Source organism: Ictidomys tridecemlineatus, chromosome 2 (genome assembly GCF_052094955.1).
Source record: "Ictidomys tridecemlineatus isolate mIctTri1 chromosome 2, mIctTri1.hap1, whole genome shotgun sequence".
NCBI lineage: Eukaryota > Metazoa > Chordata > Mammalia > Rodentia > Sciuridae > Ictidomys > Ictidomys tridecemlineatus.
This window is the reverse complement of record NC_135478.1, coordinates 122,553,950-122,573,925: the sequence shown is the minus strand read 5'-3', so window position 1 is coordinate 122,573,925 and position 19,976 is coordinate 122,553,950. Positions and strand designations below refer to the sequence as shown.

Genomic DNA, 19,976 nt, shown 5'->3' with positions numbered 1-19,976 from the left:
TACTCATTTTTTCCCCACTAAATCAATATTATCACAAACCTGTGTTTAAATGACTTTTCTATTAAATGACAAAGATCCAGCTTGGAGGGAATTTTCTTTCTTTGATTTATTTTCAAAACACATTGTCCAACAATGACAAATGGACTTCCTTTGACATTTCACTTCTGATCAGTTTGCCATTATTGCTGGACGCAGTGAGAAAAACAAAATCACAAATTCCTGTTCAGACTTAACTGGGAAAGAGTGGTATCATCAATCAGCATCATCTAGTGAAGAGTTGGAGAATCATGCACAAAACATCTCTTTGCCATTTCTGAGAAAACTCTAGCCAAACTCCCAAGGAATGGGTGCCATTCTGATTATGTTGACAAAATCCTTCCACTTACTGATCTTGTAAGAGTGGTCCACTTTACCCTTTGAATATAGCCCTTGCTGATTTCTTTTCCTCTTTTCCCTCTCCCCTCCCCTAACCTGAAGGCAGGGAACTAGATTACTTTATCTGTTCTCCACAGCAAAGAGATGTCACCAGAAGAACTAGGAAGTGACTGTCTCCCAAATTAACAAGTGAATTTCAACATAACATTCAGGCCAAGCTTGGAGCCCCCTGTCAGGGCACACCTGGAATGTAGCCTTTGAAGAGTTTCTTTAAAACTCCTGTTTTCTCTGATGGGCAGAACCACAGCCTCTGGAACTGGAGTCCCCTGTGTTTCTCCTTTGCTAGCAAAGCAATAAATCTCCTTTTTCTCAAAACTGTATCCTCTTACTAAATTGGCATGAATTGGCACTGGGGACAAGGACTGAGCTTTTGGTAACAAATATTTTTCAACTTCAGCCTACTCATCTGCCCCAGACCTGATGGTTGTAGCTGGTGGCTTCTGCCACCAGGTGAAACATTAAAGAGAAATAAGGCAATTTCTGAGACATAGGATCTCTTCCATCCCCATCTCTTCACTGAGCCTATAAGGACATACAACAAAATTTTTCCTGTCTTTAGACTACAATCTCAGTGATGAGTAGAGGCAAAAATAACTGAAACAGGGACAGACCTTGATAGACGAGTGATTCTTTTATTGAGCAGCAGAAGGGCACATTTTCAGGAAAGAAAATGACGATGGGCTACAACATGGGTCTGAGTTTTGTAGGGTTCAGCAGAGCCCGGTCATGGGATGAGTTGGTTCAGCAGGCTCATTTAGGGTGAGACAGGAGGGGAAAGTAGGGAAGTTCCCTGGGGCCTCTTTTACTGGGGTCATCAGGTGGAAGTCAGGTAGAAGTTCCTTTTGTGTTATCCCCATTTTCCCTTCCTGCCTTCCCTCCAGCTGAAGCCTGAGCTTCTGAATGACCAAAGCTCCCAATTTACCACAGACATCTCCCTACACACAAGTGGCAGGAAGATGGGTAGGGGAATAGCTGTAGATAAGGGAGTGCCTGGGGTTTATTCTCCATGTCCTTCATTCCAGACTCTGAAAGAGGTATGATTAATTGGGGCAATGTCATTATATCTAGCTATTTCCTGCTGAGAAGAAAAATTACCTTTCAGGATACTGGAAGAGGATATAGAGCCAAGCCTCTGGCTTGGGCTGAAGAGGGGTGTATATGGAAGAGGCTTTGGGGTCACCACAGGCAATCTTTTCCCATGGTGGTTTCTAGGAATTCAATTGTGAATGCAGAAGTATAATGGCTTTTTTAAAAAAAAAATTATAGATGGATATAATATCTTTATTTAAATAGTTTATTTATTTTTATGTGGTGCTGAGGATCAAACCCAGTGCCTCACATGTACGAAGCAAGTACTCTGCCACTAAGTCACACCCCCAACCCAGGATAATGGCATTAATATGTCCCTGGGAAGCAGATCAAGCCAAACAGGTCACTTTACTAAGAAGTCGTCTCTGTGTGAATTTAAGGATTCAGGGAAGAAAGGTTATTATGAGGAAGATGAATATTAAAGAAGATATAAGGGAGAATAACCAAGAAATCCACCATGTTAGATCCCCCAATGAGGACCACCAGGAATCTGCCAGTTCTCATCTCTGTTGTTCCAACTGGCCCTGTAGTTATTTAACCTTATCCCTTACCAGTCCTGATTGACTGATATTGAAGCAACATCCCAAGGAAGAGACAGAAGCCACCTTGTTTGACAGTAAAGAGATTTAGTCCTGGACAATTTTTTAGGACAACAGACACCAAAGAATCCAGTTGATTTTGTAAAGTCAGTACTGAATTGGCAACCTGATGGATATCCTCAATAACCTGTTGTGACATTTTTTAAAGAAATGAATAGACATTCCAAATCCCACTGCTCCCGTGTCAATCTGGGCAGATATCTCCAGGCTTTGAGTAAGGAAATAAACTGAAGGGCTCTCTTGTGCCTGGTGTGTACATTATCAGGATAGGCAATTTTTGGTTGTTAGCTAAAACATCAGTTTGAGAAGTAAGAAAAACCAAGGTGCAGAGGCCAGTCCAATTTAAATTGCAGGGGTAAATATGAGCCTTGCAAAGGAAAAAATGCCTCAGAATTTGAGGGCAACAGGACTGTGGGACTGACACAAGTGTCTATCTTAATTTCTATTAAAAAGAACTGTTTGCTGGGTGTAGTGGTGCATGCCTGTAATCCCAGTGGCTGGGAGGCAGAGACAGGAGGATCACAAGTTCAAAGCCAGCATCAGCAAAAGTAAGGCACTAAGCAACTGAGTGAGACCCTGGCAGTAAATAAAATACAAAATAGGGCTGGGAATGTGGCTCAGTGATCCATTGAGTGCCCCTGAGTTCAATCTCCAATACCCTCCCGCAAAAAAAAAAAAAAAAAAAATTATCCTTTCTTTTAAATGCTGGTACTGCTGTACTTTGGTTATAACTGGTTATGCTAAGTGTTCAAGATCAAGCTGGTCAATTTGACCTTGTTTCTGTCTATTGTTAAGAATCTGCTAAGTTGTCTCATGAGTTTATTCTTGTGGAACTTGACAGCAGCCTTTTAGCTTTTTTAGTGGCTATCTGCCAGGATGCGTCAGAGTCTTACTGACCATGTGGCCTCCTTTGGAAGCATCAGGGATGTCTCTCTTCTCCAATGAACCTCCTCTTTTGCAGCATGTGCACTGGTCAGCTTTCTGTTCTCCAGGGTCTCATGGATCACCCTGATTAGGAGGTCATGTGACCCAGAATTGCAAAGCCCTTAGAGAAGTTTCTTTGTTCCCTTGATTCAAGCTGACTCAGAGGGCAAGAACCAAATATTGGCTATTTTTTCTTGACCTTTAATTTCCTTAATTTTAATCTCTAAGCTTTGGTCTTAAACATCCAGCAAGCCAGTTTCACCAGTCTTAAAGTAAGAGTACTGGGTTTTAAATTTAATGCCTATAACTTTACAGTCATTTACCTATTTTATTTAATTGGGGTCAGTATTAGTACTGGAAGTTATCCCTACATTGTGTCTGTCTATAGATGATGGCCTACTATTTCAAATTAACTCAGGTTATTATATCTAAAGTTGTACTTCTGTAAGGGACTAACAGTAACAGTTAAAGTTTACAAGGAAATTACAAAATGAAATTTACAAGAATAAAAACGTATTTAATTTGTATCATATTTATGAACCAAGAAACATAATTTTACAATCCCAAACCTTTACTTTAAACTTTAGTTTGAAGAACACTAGCTTGGTAAAATGATCTTTTAAACCTTATACTTTAAAGACTTGAATACTTGGAAGATATGAATACAACAATACCACAATTATACTGATGTTTTTATATTAACCAAGTTTAGTTTTTAAAGAAAAAATCAGAATCTGTAATGTAATATGATACTCTAAAATAACAGCTGTTATTTAACCAGAGTTGTACAAACTCTAATTTCTTTATGACCAGTTGCTTTAAAGAATAAAATTTAACAAACACAAGCGATTGCCTTGATAAGAGCAAATTAATGTTCTAAGAAATCTTTGTTACTTTAGCCCATAGAGGACTAAATTTTGGTTTATACCAGTATATTAATATTTTATCTTAGAGAAAAAATTTGAATAGCTTTAACTAATTATGTTAATTATATTTAACCAACTTAGTTAAACACACACTATTGAAATTTACCCTTCACAAACCCTTTTGCAACTTGCTTAGACATTTTACAACTTTTTACTTTACCACACAAAGACTTTTCACTAGAAACATTTCTTTTTTCTTGCACTTTTCATACTAAAATAGATTTCTCTATCTAGAACATCTTGGTTTTTTTTCCTCACTGTTGATCCTTTTCTTAATTCACACTCTAAAGCAACCCATATAAACTTCTGAATTTAGACAAATTATTTCACCTTAATAGGTGAAATACTTTGTTTTTATGGTACTTTAATTGAAGCCCATTTGAAACTTCTTATACTGTGCATGTAAATTACACCTGATAGAATCTTAATTCTTTGTAACCTTGCCTTCAGTGAAGACACAAAGCAATCTTAAACCTTTTTTCACTTACCAATTTATGAAAACACTAATTCAAGAAGTCAAGAGTACTTGATTTTATATTTAGCAGTTAATGTTTTAACTTTGTAATCAGATGTTTCTGATAAGCACATTTATAATTAATACCATTTATGTCAAATCTAATTTACTTATTTTTTACTGTAAATACCAAGATACCAAGTGTAGCTAACAGTACTAGCCATTTCTTACTTGTTGAAGAAAAATTCTAGAAACAATGGATATTACATTCTAGACATTTTGTAGAAACCAACAATCTATTAATTGTCTGACCACCTAGAAAAAACATTTGAGCTAGTAATTTTAAAGACATATTTACTCTTATTTATTTCCCGGATTTAAATTGAACTTTTTTACATCATGTGAACTAAAAGGTATTTGGATCCATTTTTTATTTAAATTTAAGTTTATGAATGTTCATTTATATGCCAATTTTGATACCATGTACATGATATATGGATACAAATCCATGTGAAGACACAACAACACAATGCACAAGTATGTACACATACACAAAACAAACAAGAAACAAAAACCTTGTAGCTTTTTGTAGGTTGATCTCCACTGGAATGCTACAGATGTTCCTTAAAGCCTCTATTAGATTTATTCCCAGCATCACCATGTCTAAGTCCTACTAAGGATCTTGTAAAATGACATTTTCCCAGTGTAGATGAGAGCTAACCCTTGAAGATTGGCCTCTGAACAACACAACAGAGTGCAAGAACTGCTATAGTTGGATAAAATAATAATGATCAGAAAAACATATTAATTTAGGCACACGGAATCATATGTGAATTCATCATAAAATCATGAGCTCAAAAATATAGAACTAAAAAAACAAAAACAAGTGTCCTAGAAAAAAAAAATAGCATGGCTGTAATTAGTAAAGGAGCATGCAGAACATCTTTATCAGATCAGGGTTTACTTTTGACTTAGATTAGAGTGAATTCAGACATTGAAAGAATAAGGTAGAGCTCTTAAATAATTAGGTAAAGATTCTCAAGGTAAAGAAGACTTGACCATTTCTTTCTTTCTTTTTTTTTTTTTTTTTAAAGAGGCATATTTTTTCACCCTCTGATCTCAAATGCTGTAAAATCAGCAGGCCTCTGCAATTTGCATTTCAATGCAAGCCTTGGTGAGATAGAGATCTGGCAGGAGCCAAGGGAATCTGCTCTTTGAGCTACTCCTCATGCTTAGGGCATTTTAACCATTTTTCCTTTATAAGATCAGTCTCCTAAGGTGTGGTCCTATAATTTATGTTTCCTCCTGAGATCAGTTTTATTCCCCAGGTGATAGTCAGGCAAGATTTGAGGGGGGGGGTCTTTTAGTTGGATTTGAATAGAGGGATGGTGTTAAGCAATTTTGGGTTGACAGGTATCCCAGACTGTGGGTTCAATCCCAGCAAGTAAGGAATTATCAGGAGGCTTAAGACCTGGCACTAAGACCAGGACCAGGCTGGAATGTATTAAAAAAAAAAAAAAAAAAAAAAGTCATAGAAAAGGGAACAATCCTTTCAGCCCCTGCCATCTCCCAGAAAGGGACATGTGTTTCACAGGAAGAGTTTTTAGATTGTGTAAGAGGAGGTGATGGCAAAGGAGGGGGGAGGGCGCTTGGGTGTGGGTTTTGAGGAGGGCAGTGGGATGAGGGAGCAGAGGGACCCTGAGGTCTTTAAGGAGAGTGTTTACCTGCCATTTTGGGAGCTATGAATGAGGAAGGGAGTTGTGGGTTAGTGAGGATTAGTTTTAGAGTAGAGCAGGGCTGGTATAATGAAGGCTAGAGTGAAGGTAAAAGAAATCTTGGAGATTTCATTGGAGGAAATTGTCCAAATCTTGGAGAATTTTTTGATCAAAGTTTCCAAACTCGGGCCATTGATGTAGATTGTCTAATTTGAATTGTGGCCAGATTTGGGTATTCAGCCTAATAAGGCATTTGATTTTGAGGTCAGATTGGAAGTGGAGGATTTTCAGGTTTTTATTTTTTTATTTTTATTTTTTTTATTGGTTGTTCAAAACATTACAATGCTCTTGACATATCATATTTCATACATTTGATTCAAGTGGGTTATGAACTCCCATTTTTACCACGTGTACAGATTGCAGAATCACATTCTCCATGTCCTTCAGTGAGATTTTCCATCACCACCCCACCTAGAAACTAATCAATTCAATTTTTTGTAATTTTACATCTGTGTGGGTGTGTGATTCTGGGGATTGAATCCACTCTACCACTGAGATAAGCCCTCCTGCTTCAGCCTCCAGAGTAGCTTGAATTATAGGCATGTGCCACTGTACCCAGCAATATATACTCTTTTTAATATTTTTCTCTTCTCAATCACTCACTCTTACTACTGTGGTCCCCCATGGAACTCATACTGTGGAACAAATTATTCCTTGTATCTTCCAGTGTGCCCTTTAATATAGTAAAAACTCATTAATTCAAACTTTATTAATTTGGGATTTGGAATGCAGTGCTGGAGATGACTTTTGCCCTTTCTAAAAAGAAAAATGTTGTGAACTATCATTTTTATAAATTCATTTGACCCACTTAAAAGAAATGTGCAAGGACTTTGGCATCTTTTTAATGGACAAATGATAGTGCTAATTAATCTTTGCTATTCATTAACATCTCTACCCAAAAATAAAAATCAATTTACCAGGAACTCTATTAGAATAGACATAGTAGGATAATAATTTTCATGCCAGCAATACACACACACACACACACACACACACAAAACAATCATTTGGTAAAGACTCCAGATACAGCTATTTATATTATTAATTCATATGGTCCTTCCTCCAGTGAGCTGAAAAAACAGACTTCTGATTTTTTTCCTCTTTCTGAAATTAGGTATGACCTTGGTAAGACACAGGAGTTAATGCACTGGGGTGTGAGGCTACGTGAAAACATTCACTGTAACAATGATGCTTTTTTGTCTAAATCCTATCACTTTACAACCCTCATCAGGCATATTCATAGAGCAGTTCACATAGCTGTGGGATCCATCTTGAAAACCAAGGACCCCTTAGGGATCTTATTGTTTCTGGAAGGTTCTTTCACCAAACCTGGCAGGGAGACAATATCTTCACTTGAACCAGCATGTTCTTGGAAAGAACAAAATACAGATTCATATAAAAAGCATTATTAAAGTCTGAATCATTTTTTAAATTGTATATTTTCTTAATCAGTAGATTTAAAAAAAATTGTCACCATGTGGAGAGATGAGACCTCAGTTTACAAAGTGAAAAACGGGGGGGCTAGGCTGGGAAGAGAGAAGCTGAAAATGTTGGAAATATTGTCCTAGGAATCAGTGAGATGACTTTTCTCCCTTTAGAAGCTACACAATATCCCACTTTCTGAGAAAATATTAAATGACATTAATGTGTCAAAAAGTGCAGAAAATGTGAAGCAAACCTCAATCTTTCTTGTCTTTCCATTTTATTCCAGACCCAAGATCCCATCCATTGCCACTGGGATTGTGGGTGGTCTCTTCTTGCTGGTGATAGTGGCCCTTGGGATTGGCCTTTTCATGAGAAGGCGTCACATTGTCAGGAAGCGCACGCTGCGTAGACTGCTGCAGGAGAGAGAGGTGAGTGCAGGAGCCTGGCTCTCTTGGGGCCAGAAGCACCATTAGGAACCAACACTGCTCTAGAGAGAAAAAAGAATCTTCCTTTGAGAATTTGTAACTTGCAATTTTGTATTTTGGTTGTTGTTTCAGTCAGTTTTCCATCACTATAACAAATACCTGAGATAATCAACTTATAAAGAAAAAAAAGTTTATTTTGACTCACATTTGTGGAGCTTTTAGTCCATGATCAGTTGGCCCCATTGTTTTGGGCCTATGTTAGCACATCATGGTAGAAGCATGTGGCAGAATAAAATCACTCACCTCATGTCAGGAAGTGAAAAAGAGAGAAAGAAGAGACCAGGGTCCCACTGTCTCCTTCTTCTAATACACACCCCTAGTGACATATAGACCTCCCACTAAACTTCATTTTCTAAAAATCTCACCACCTCCCAATAGTACCATGGGCCAGAGACTAAGCCTTCAACACCTGGACCTTTGAAGCACTTCTCCAAACAACAGCAAATATATAATTATATTATTATGCTTATTTGTTATAATGGAAGAATGAGAAAAAAATTCTTAGGTATCCAGTTCTACTCAGTTACATTTTGTTACCTCTAGACAATGAAATGTAAATGTTTCTGGGCTAAGTCCTATGAAATGCTTACAAAGCAGAGTAGAGGCCCAGGATGCAGCACCTCTGCGTATACATAGGAGGAGGCTTGGCAAGAGATGACTACTTGTAAACAAGCCACTGTGGTCAGATAAGATGTCACTCTGGAAAAGGCCACCATCCACACCAGTGGCTGCTCCTTTAAGCTCTGTTTGAGATTGGTGTGATCCTTCACACAGCCTGAAGCTGGCATCTGTGTCCAGTACTGTGATAGAAGCCAGTGCCCCTCATAAGCATAATGGTATTTTGTGTTGGGGACCCACAAATGACAAAAATGACCACCATATACAAATTTTCCTCACCAGTTTTTCAGTCTAGCTAGTTGGTGTGCAAACGGAAATAGAAATTGCTTTCGTTGAATGTGGATATATCAGAGAAGCTCTGTTCCTATCGTGTTTTATCAAGTTCTTTAAAGAAAGTGTCCATTTGTCCTTTTGAATAAGCAGGGTGAGTGCTCTGTACTAAAAGGTGACCACGTATTTTTGGATTCTGGCTGCTCGTGCTCTGGACCCATCTAGCACCCACATTGCTGTTGGTGTGGTGCCTTGAACTAGCATCTTAGATCTGTTCCCTTCTCTTTCACAGCTTGTGGAGCCTCTGACGCCCAGTGGAGAAGCCCCCAACCAAGCTCTCCTGAGGATCTTAAAGGAAACAGAATTCAAAAAGATAAAAGTACTGGGCTCAGGAGCATTTGGCACTGTGTATAAGGTAACAACCATGGGGACAAGTAAAACCCCGGGGCTCACCATGACCCAGTCAGTGACAAGTCCTCAGTGTGTCACTGATTTTCATCATCTCTTCTCTTTGCTTGGCTGAGGGCTTGGGAAACTCCAATGTTTTTCCAAGTCATTGAGAAGAAATCTTTTATAGCCACAATGCAAATAAGTGGTCTTTGGGGGACAAAAGCATTGTTAAAGATGGTATTGACCTTTCGAGGGGAGTGTGGCACAGGCAGGAGGCTGTAGCAGGTGAATACAGAAGGGGAGCTGCCTGTCATTGCATTAAGCATCAAAATAAAGTCCAGGTCAGAACAGGATCTTCCTAATATGCTTCATTCCTTTTCCTGTTTGCTTAAAATCTGGTTTTAGTTAGGCCTAGATTCAAAGCATCTTAGAATTCTGGACTAAGTGATCCACACTGACTTCACAACTGGCCCAAGCAGGTTTTGTACTCTGATTCATGCACCTGATAGCTAAAGAGATGCTTAGAAGTCACAGTTGGCCTTGCAGTGTATAGAGCTGTGGCTCCACTTAGGATTGTCACTAATAAAATCCTTCTAGCACACAAGACAACATATTGCACGGTGTGATAATCACCAATTAATGTCTTCTCTTTCTCTTGATCTCAGGGACTCTGGATTCCAGAAGGTGAGAAAGTTAAAATTCCGGTAGCAATCAAAGAATTAAGAGAAGCCACGTCTCCAAAAGCCAACAAGGAAATTCTTGACGTAAGTATCTGCTTTGTTCTCTAGTTGTCCACAGGATGGACATCAGAAGCCGCCTTTTCTGGTGTCAGCATCAGGTTGCTTTATTCTAAGTGTTTACTTTTCGTATCTTTTTCCTCCTAGCCATAGTGCATTTATTTCCCTCCTCTTGTGGAAAAGATTCTTCCATTATGTTATCCAGAGATGGCCGGGAATCTCAGGAGCCTGTTGACACTAGTTTCTTTACATACATTACCACAGTAAATATTCATGATGAGCCTGTGACATAGATATTATGTTCAATATTTTTTGGATAAAAAAAAAAATGGTGCTATAAAGAAATTCACCCAGCTTCTAATGGCTGGGATAGGTGTAAACCCCTTCATGATTTTTTTAAAATATATTTTTTAGTTGTAGATGGACACAATATCCTTATTTTGTTTATTTTTATGTGGTGCTGAGGATTGAACCCAATGCCTCACACATGCGAGGCAAGCATTCTGCCCCTGAGCTACAATCTCAGCCCCAAACCTTCATGATTTCTGACTCTGAAACTCATGTTCAGCTTGCTTTTCTGAAGTATCTTTTCTTTAAAATGGCGTTTATTGATGGTGCCTAAGATTCACAATATAATTCCCTCTTCATGAACTGTTGACCACATTCTGTACTTTCTCACAAGGAAGAGGCTAGCTGAAAGGGGACAGCATGAAGTAGGACAGAGCCCTCTTCAGTATTGGCCTGGCTTGTTATGAGTTAGTGGAAGCTTCTGCTCTCGTTCTGAGACACAGACACAGCACGTGAAATAGGAGATATGGAGGGCCTACCCAGTAGGTTGGAAAACAGAGTCAAAGAAAAGGAAAAATGTCTGCCTCTTGCTGCAGAAATTTAGACAATTTAGCGATCTTACAGACAAAGACAAAAGCCATATAGTATTATCGTCAACTTACAGATCTATAATAAGTGAGGCAAATATGAGCCTTTTAAAATTGTGCTTAGATGTGATGCATTTTCCAGTGGCAAAACCCTCTGCCCTTTAATTTTCTCTGGGCAGCTTTCTCTTTTTTTTTTTTTTTTCTAGTGGGGAAACGCCACATTGGTACACTCCTAAATGAAAGATGATATATTAATATAATGTAATAGAAAATCTTACATGTGGATGACATACTTATCAAGCAAAATTATCTTTCATTTTAATGGTTTACAAATTAGTGTTGAGTCCTGTTAATGTGATGTCAAGTTTTGTTAACCATAAAAAAAAAAGAATAAGCAGACAAAGATTTGTGAAGTCTTTTCATTTAAAACCTCTAACCCTTAACCTCGACTGTTAAAAAGAGTACCTTTTGCCAAATTTGCTTCCTTTATTAATTTTCTGCTCATTCAAGACATTCTAATAAACAACCCAGAATATACATTTCAACAATATTTATAAGGTAGAATAAGGAAAGCTCGAAAGTATTCTAAACAATAGCTATGCTTTGGGAAGGAAGTAGTTTTCACTGAAAATTCTCTCCCTTCTCCCAGGACCTTTTAATGAAGGAAATCTGTGTTTCTGTGGGTGGAGATGGGGTAGATGAGGGATAAAAGAAAGGTTTAAAAATTCGGTGCACCTGATATCGGAAGGTCCTATTTTGCCTCATACTCATCCTTTCACCTGGTCTCCTCCCCGCCCCCCATTATTTTTATTTCCTTCCCCCACTTTGTTTCTTCATTCCCGTCATCTTTGGTCTTCTCTTCAAATATCAGATGTTATGACTATGGCACTGGATGATAAACTTGAGGCTTTCTCATTTGCTTGTCCTAAGGCTCAATCTCCTGGGCGCTCCCACATTTTCCTGGCAGTGTGGAGTCATGTGCTGGTGCTGGAAAGCACCCTCTGGAAATCAGGAACGTTGAAGGAGGTAGTTTCTGCTAAAAGAAACAAAGCCAGAGATGCTAAGGCCAATTTCAACAGTGTGCTAAATAGCACATTAATTCTGTGACAGGGCAGCCCATGGGCCAAGTATGTTTTATTTTTAAATACTGGCTGTACTCATACATGGTTCCAAAGACCCAGTACTCTGTGGTCCACCATGGGCTGTTTTATATGGCTGTTTTACACTGTTTTACATGGCTGTCAGTGGCTTAATTAACTGTTAAAGTTTTTAAATATGGGGGGGGCACCTATTCTTCACTCAAAAGATTAGACATAGGCCTCTTCTTAGGAGTTTAGAATCTAGTGGAATTCTTTTCCTTATTCATAACATAAAACAGTTCAAAAATGAAGGAGAGCCAGGTGTAGTGGTGCACACCTGTAACCCAGCAGCTGGGGGAGGGGGGGTGGGGGCTGAGGCAAGAGGATCACGAGTTCAAAGCTAGCCTCAGCAATTTAGTGAGGCGCTGACCAACATGGCAAGACCCCATCTCAAAGTAAAAAATTACAAGGGCTTGGGATGTGGCTCAGTTGATAAGTACCCCTGAATTCAATCCCTGCTGCCAAAAAAAAAAAAAAAAAAAAGGAAAGAAGAAAAATAAATGTTGATAGGCAGCAAAGAAGGCCCAATAATCATTGCCAGCAATAAGGACAAACATAATAGATTCTTAAGGTCACCAAAACCTCAGGGACAACCCAGTGGTAGGACTTGGACAGCAGCCACCAGGGTCTCCAAGTGTGAGCTCTGCCTGCCTGGGTGGCTTGTGCTGAGATTGTTGTGGAATACCAAGCATACTTGGTGTAGGTCACGGTGCACCTTCACGATTTCCAAGATAAACAGTAAAGAACAAAGCTCACTTCAACTTCTGCACATGCTGAGCGGGGCACACAACAACAGTGTTCCCATTGTGCCCTGGGGAGGCGGGGCAGGAAGTGACGACTCAGCTCTGTTGGTCTTTCAGGTTTTAGTAGGACCAGGACCTGGCAGGCTTCCAAACTCTGTGTGGCCTGACACCCACACCCCCTGCTCTGTTCCCAGTTCCTGGTTCCAGATCAGCCCCTTGCCGGCCCACAACAGATGGGCTGCTGAGAGTGCTCCACTTTGCAGATTTTTCTTCCCTTTAAAATGAATACAATATGTACTCAAATCTCAACCAGATCTTGAGAAAATAGGAACCTCCAGAGGATTTCTTTGGTGTTATGGTTGTACAGCTTCCCAGACTTCGGGGAGAGATGTGATTTGTGCTTTTATGTCAATCTCATGGCTTATTAATTTTTCCATAGACTTTCCAGTTTAAATTTAGGGTAGGCAGTGGAAAAGGAATGCAAAACAGATTTATATATGGGTTTCACATGTGTGTGTGCACACACGTGTGCCACCTAAAGCTTTCAGGCAGCCCATAAAACAGAGCACCTGAAAGACATCATCATTTGCTTCCATATGCAAAGAGAGGCCCTAGGAGCACCTGGTGCTACACATGTGCTGAGCTGGTGGACCATGGAGAGAAGCCCACTGGCCCAGGGGTTAGGAGACTCAGATGTGGGCCCATTCCTGACACTAAGAAGTAGTATACCCTCAGGTTGGCCATTCATTTCCCTAGGCCTCAGTCTCTTCTGACAATATTGACCTCAAACACAATGCACTTGCTGGCCCCATTCAATTCTCTGACTTTTGCAAGCATTTTTTTTAAGATTAAGGATATTTTCAATGACCCCAGAGTCAACAGGTCTTAAATATCTACTCTGCTCTTTAATGTTGTAATATTGTTTTTATAATAGAAAATATTCATATCCTGCTTAAAAATTAAATTATGTTTATAATAGAAAAATGCATATCCTGCTTGAAAATAGAGACCATAAACAATCAAGAAAGTATCTCCTATTTGTTAGAGGATGGGTTTTGAGGCAACAAATAAGGAAACATTTGCTGGTGTGATCTAGTACTATCGAGCGCCAGCTATACTCTAAGCCTATGCTGCTAGGTATGAGAATGTAGTCCATCTCTTGAAAACTTGGTGGGGGAAGGACCTGTTTTAAATTACACAGATAAGTATAGATTAGGATGTGTTCTCCAAAGCAGTGGCTCTGCAGCTTCATCAAGAATCTCCCAAGGGCTTGTTCAAAGAAATGGCATCTCGCTTCTAGGCCTAAGGGGAGCTGCAAGAATTTACCTCTTACAAGTTCTCAGGCAATGCTGGGACTGCTTCCCTGAAAAAAAAAAACAAAAACAAAAACAAAAAAACCTGCAAGATGCCAGGGAAGTTTTAATGGGGAGTCAGTGAGGTTCCTGAGAAAATCAGGAGGGCCTCTGGGGACAGAGGCTCTCCAGTGGAAGAGGCCTGAGGGGAGAGCAGGCAGCAAGAGTTTCCCAAGAATGGTGAGGACCCAGGGAAGGGTTCAAGGTAAGAAAAGTGCTGTGATCATATTTGTGTTTAAATACATATACAGGGGCTGTGGATATGTAGCTCAGTGATTGAGCATGTACCTAGCATATGCATGCCCCTAGGTTTCACCCTACTACCACAAAGTATAGATAGATAGACAGATAGACATGCATATTTTCATACACACACATACACAATAAATAAATAAATCTAAATTTGCACACAAATACACACACATATGCCCTCTCCCTACCATCCTCACCATGACTGTCTTCTGTCTTCAACCCTATGTTCCAGCCTCCTTGCCCAGTTTATGCTACATACCTGAGCATCCCTGGCCTCACCTTGTCTCTTGGGCTACACTCTAAACACAGCAGTTGCGGAAATATGGAAAGGAACCTCTGATCTCATTCTCTTGCAGTTCATGTTGTCTCTTTCACATCCAAATAAAAGGTCACCACCATTTGTATTTTAAAGAGAAAGAGAATTTATGGGTGGAAATTGAGGATTCCCTAGTTCTCAGTTAGACACAAGAAAGGATCCCATTGTGCACATGATTGCAAATAAATGAAGCTTTCTCAGCCTAAGAATACCAGAAGGGTTAAAATAAAGTCTATATTCATGGGTCTGTCAAAGTCTCCTGCCTTGGCAGTCAGCCTAAATGAATGGGGCAGGAATGGATGCATTATGCAGAGCAGCATGTTTTTCCCATCAGGAGACTAGGGCAAGGCAATACAGACCACATTCTTCAGAGTTGGATCTTGAGCAGCCAATGGAATCTATAGTCATCATAGATTGAATGTCCGTTTCAGGGGCTGGAGCTGGTACACAAAAAGATGTTTTCCAATTACTCTTTGGAGAAGTGCTGTAGGCAGTGTTTCTGTCCCAAATACCCTCCCATTGCTCAGTCAGGGCCAAGTTTGTTCTGTTGAAAAGAGTGGGCTTCTTGCTGGCTGGTTGCTGCGTCAGTGACTTTCCTGAACATGCTTACCATCATGTCTCAGTAGTGCCTATGGTGAGAGCTTCTGATAACGTGAGCAAGTCATTGTCCACAGTGTCCTAGTCCCAAAACTCAGGCCCTGACAGCATCTTTATCCTTGAGTCAGAATCTTCCTAAGGAAGATTACAGCAGTTCCCAAACATGGGGACATTAGAGTGACCCAGGTCCTTTGTTCAACCAATGTTTTGCCAATGGGAATTGTCACCTGGGTTTCTCTGTCAAGTGGAATCCCTAGATACACACAAGAGGATCCATCTCCCACAAAGTCTCTTGTCATTTCACAGCTCTTAAAAAATGTCCCTTACAACAGTACATATTTTGAAAATCATGCTCATGCTTTTTTTTTTTTTTTTTTACATGGAAAAAAGGATCCATGTGTCTCTTCCTTTAGTCACTGTTAAGGAACCTTTCTGATGCCATCCTCTCTTGTTCCCTTACAGGAAGCCTATGTGATGGCCAGTGTGGACAATCCTCATGTGTGCCGCCTCCTGGGTATCTGTCTGACCTCCACCGTCCAGCTTATCACTCAGCTCATGCCCTTTGGTTGCCTCCTGGACTATGTCCGAGAACACAAGGACAACATCGGTTCCCAGTACCTACTCAACTGGTGTGTGCAGATTGCAAAGGTAAATGGAGAAGGAGCCCTGAGAGCACGTAGAGCAGGTGTCTGTCTACCTTTGAAAAGGAGGGCAAATATTTCCATTAAACAAGAAGTGCAGCTGTCTCAGCTTGTTGCACACTACTCTCATTTTTCAGGAGGAATGATGATCATTAGTAAAAGCACCCAAGGAAAACAGCAAGTGGGGAAATAAGGATACTGAAAAATGAGGTATTTAGTCTGCCATCCTGGGATAACTGAGCCAAGAGGATATGTGTATGTGTGTGCACTTGCAGGTTTTTCTTTATCGTAAGTTAAATTTAATGGATTGGCTTGTACGCTGAATCAGTGTCATTGCCACCTGCATGTTAGAAATCTAGTCCTCCACGTGGGAACAGTTTTCTCCATTGAGTGTTCAATATGTTTGGTGTTCTTGTCCTTATTTTTCTGGAGCTCTTTTTGGTTAACACTGTGGTGCTTTGTAGTAGAGGAGTGTGGCTTTCCTCGGTCAGGATTTGATAGCAAGGTAAGTAAACCAGGCTGAGGCCAGAAGGAGCACTTGGAACGCTGGTGTGTCTGTGTGGGCAGGGCAAGTGTTATGGCACAAGGCCTGATTTACAAGTCTGAGGAGGCCGGTGGAAGAGAACAGGTGCTCCTACTACATGGAATAGGCTCCTTCAATGTCCTCCTATTGATAGGCTTGCTGCAAAGCCATAGAGGGGATGTGAAAGCACACAGTGGCCACGTGGCCCTACCTATTTGCTGTGGTCAGGCAATAAGCCAGGTATTGAGCTGTTCACCGTTCACCAAAGGACTCCTAATTTTATCTCAAACTTCTCTCAACTCCATCTCAGCCCTACAAAAATTACTTGCACCCAAAGTGCAAAATCCTATTTTTTAATGATAATGGATGTACATTTTACACAAATGAATTTAAAGAATTTGTGGGCAGGGCCTGTCCCTGACTTGTGACATACCCCTACCTCCCACAGACAGCAGGGAAGGGTGTTTAGGGAAGTGTCAGGGACCCCTCAGGGATACAGTGTGTCACCTAGCCAGGGCCATTTCTCACAGCGCTCCTGGTCCGTGGTAGCAGTTGTTCCTGCCAGCTTACGTATGAGAATGCCCTGAACTTGCCTCACCCAATTCTCAGCAGTTGTAAAAAATAACACAAAACAAACAAAAGCACATTCTGGGCACACCTTTTCTGGCAACTGCCCATAATACCACAAGACTGGCACAGGGTGAGGCTGGCTCCCTCCTGGAACTGAGGCTCTGGGCTGTGCTGGGGAAGTGGGAGGCTTCCACTCAGGATAGTCAGACAGCAGCACATCCTTCTTTGTTCCTATACTGTGGGGTGGTGATTCTCAGCCACAGCCCCAACAGGTTCCCAGTATGCCAGGGAAGTGAGAAATACTTGGTCCTCTATGACCAAGTTTTTGCCATTGTCATTTTCAAAGTCACAGAGGAGTTATATCATCATTATTAGACAATAGTCCAGGAGTAGGGTTGCTGTGCTTTCTTGTATTTGTGAAATGCTTGATAGTTCTGTGTCATTGTATGAAGTTGTTGAGGATGCCATGACAAATTACCACAAATTTGGTGGCTGATCACAACAGAAACTTACTCTTGTATGGTTCTGGAAACCATAAGCCCAAGATCAAGTTGTCTGAAGATCCCTGATCTCCCAAAGGTGCTAGGGGAGGTTCCCTCCTTGCTAGTCCCAGGTTGTGGTGCCACTGCATTTCCTTGGCTTGTGACAACATCACTTCAGTCTCTGCCTGTGTCTTCACATGGCCTTATTTCCTACATCTCTACGTCCAAATTCTCCTCTTCTTTCTCATAGATACCAGTCACTGAACTTGAAAATCCTATGAGAGAATATCTTAAATAGTCTCAAAAACATATATGTGAGATGAAGGATATATTAACTAGCATTATTTAGTCACTTCACATATCAGAACATAACGTTATACCCCATAAATAAATAAATAAATATATATATATATATATGAGTCATTGGATTTAGAGACCACCCTAAGTCTGGGATGATTCCATCTTAATATCTTTAATTAGATCTCAGAAGCCCATGTCCAAATAAGATCACATTCTGTGGTTCTGGGTCAACATGAAATGGGGGGAGAGTCTATTCAACCCATTATAGTTGCTGATCTGGGGAGGAGGTGATTAACCCAAAGTATGTTTCACTGGGTATAGAATTATTTCTGGGAGTCTTCTCAAGTGCTTACTCCTGGACCCAGGAATTCTTCCTTAAGCTTTCCTCACTGATTAGATAAGGTAGGACATTGAAACTGTTGTGTTCCCTTCCCAGGAAATCTCCGTTACATTGTTTTATATTCTTCTTAGCACAAATCCTGCCTGAGAAGATCTGGTTTAATCTTCTAAGTTTGTGCCCAGCTGCTCCAGCTGTGAGGTGAGCCCTGGCTGTGTCTCCTAGCTTGAGCAGGGCCAACAGAACCCTGCACCCTTGGGGCCAGCTCCTTCTGAATGATTCCTAATGCCCACATCACCAGGGTGTGCCAGGAGATTTAGCATAAATTCTTTAATTATCTCAGACTAATTCCCACCTCCACCAAAGCGACTCTTCGTGGAGCTGAGGGTGTAGCATAGTGGAGGAGCACTTGCTTGCCTAGCATGTGCAAGGCCCTGGGTTCTATCCCCAATACTGGGAGTGAGAGGGGACTTTTTATGTGATGGAGAAGTGACCCTATCTTCAGTGTGAATTGCCGATGTCACCCTTTTACCTTAAAGGGCAAACAGTCTCAGTAGGTTTTCCCAGTAAAGAACAGGCTTAAAATTTCAGTGGACTCTAATATCAAATCTTGATTTTAGCATTCATGAGCCTTGTGAGCCAGGCAAATCACTTAGTCTTTTTTGCACTCAGTCCCTTTGGCTATAAGATGGTATTCTGCCACCTCTATTTCTGGGTAGAAGGATGAGAACAGAGAGTCTCTGTGAGTCACCTGCCACAGGTTTGGATACACCTTTGATACTCAATAAATGTTCCTTTCCTCCTTCAGTTTCCCGTAACTAAAGTAGGTTGGTGTCGAGGTTAAATTCTAATCTAAAACGTTGTCTTATGCTAGGTCCACATCAACTTTCATTTTATTTTAGAATAGCATCTTCTGCTCTGCATCTTTCATTATTCATGAGCTTTTTCCCTCTTTTCTTTGAAATATTACATTCCCATTTGCCTGACCACCAATGTCTGCAGAAATGGAAGCTTATTCAACCCCTAAAATCAGGTTTCTGCATGCGTGATGACAAACATACTAATCCAACAGTTTCTAAGAGAGGTGGGTCCCCTTCAAGGGTGGTTTACCAAGGATACTGAACTTGAGTTTCTAGAGCCTGAAACTTTGCTGAGATAGTTTTCTATATAATATTACTCAGAATTTCCACCTGATGTTTAAAGCCACTGTTGTACTTTGCTTAGCTTTATCTTAATTTGAAATCCTTCCCTGATTGGGGCCATTAGTTCTTCATGCGTGAAAGATTTGTGTTTTGATTCACAAGGGAAACCTTATTATGCCATATTTAAATAGCCAGCATGGTGGAATATCTATCCCTGGAGGGAAAGAAAAGGAATGCTTTCCCAAATTACAAAGATTTGCTTTTGGATGACAATTTATCTGAGTCTTAAACAATTTTATTTTTATAAGTGTGAAGTGAAAACTACCCAGAAATACTTAGTGGCTGACCAGAAACTAAACTCCTGACATTTTCAAAGTGGAATTTATTGACTTGTAAATGTGCTGTGTTGATTCACAAAGGCATGAACTGTCTAGGGAAGTTTTCTAAATATTGATGGGAGAGCTGGCCACTGTTATACAAGTTCATTGTCCTCACTAAACTGCTAAACTCCACTGGGCATAGGAAAAAGACAAAAACAGAGTTGCCATAGGGAAGAAATCAGATTAGTATTGGTGGACTG

At 40.3% G+C, this 19,976-nt stretch overlaps 1 protein-coding gene across 4 annotated transcripts in view; it reads left to right on the top strand.

Annotated features, from left to right (window-relative positions):
• The window catches only part of Egfr (epidermal growth factor receptor), a 200,328-nt gene that overhangs the window by 156,066 nt on the left and 24,286 nt on the right, over positions 1-19,976 (top strand). For 3 of the 4 annotated variants that reach the window (XM_078039717.1, XM_078039718.1, XM_078039719.1), the window contains exons 17-20: positions 7,914-8,055; positions 9,293-9,415; positions 10,056-10,154; positions 15,864-16,049. In XM_078039717.1, coding sequence (XP_077895843.1) covers positions 7,914-8,055; positions 9,293-9,415; positions 10,056-10,154; positions 15,864-16,049 — 550 coding nt within the window. Of the gene's footprint in view, positions 1-512; positions 751-7,913; positions 8,056-9,292; positions 9,416-10,055; positions 10,155-15,863; positions 16,050-19,976 lie in introns of those variants that run through there. The other variant, XM_078039720.1, reaches the window with a different exon arrangement.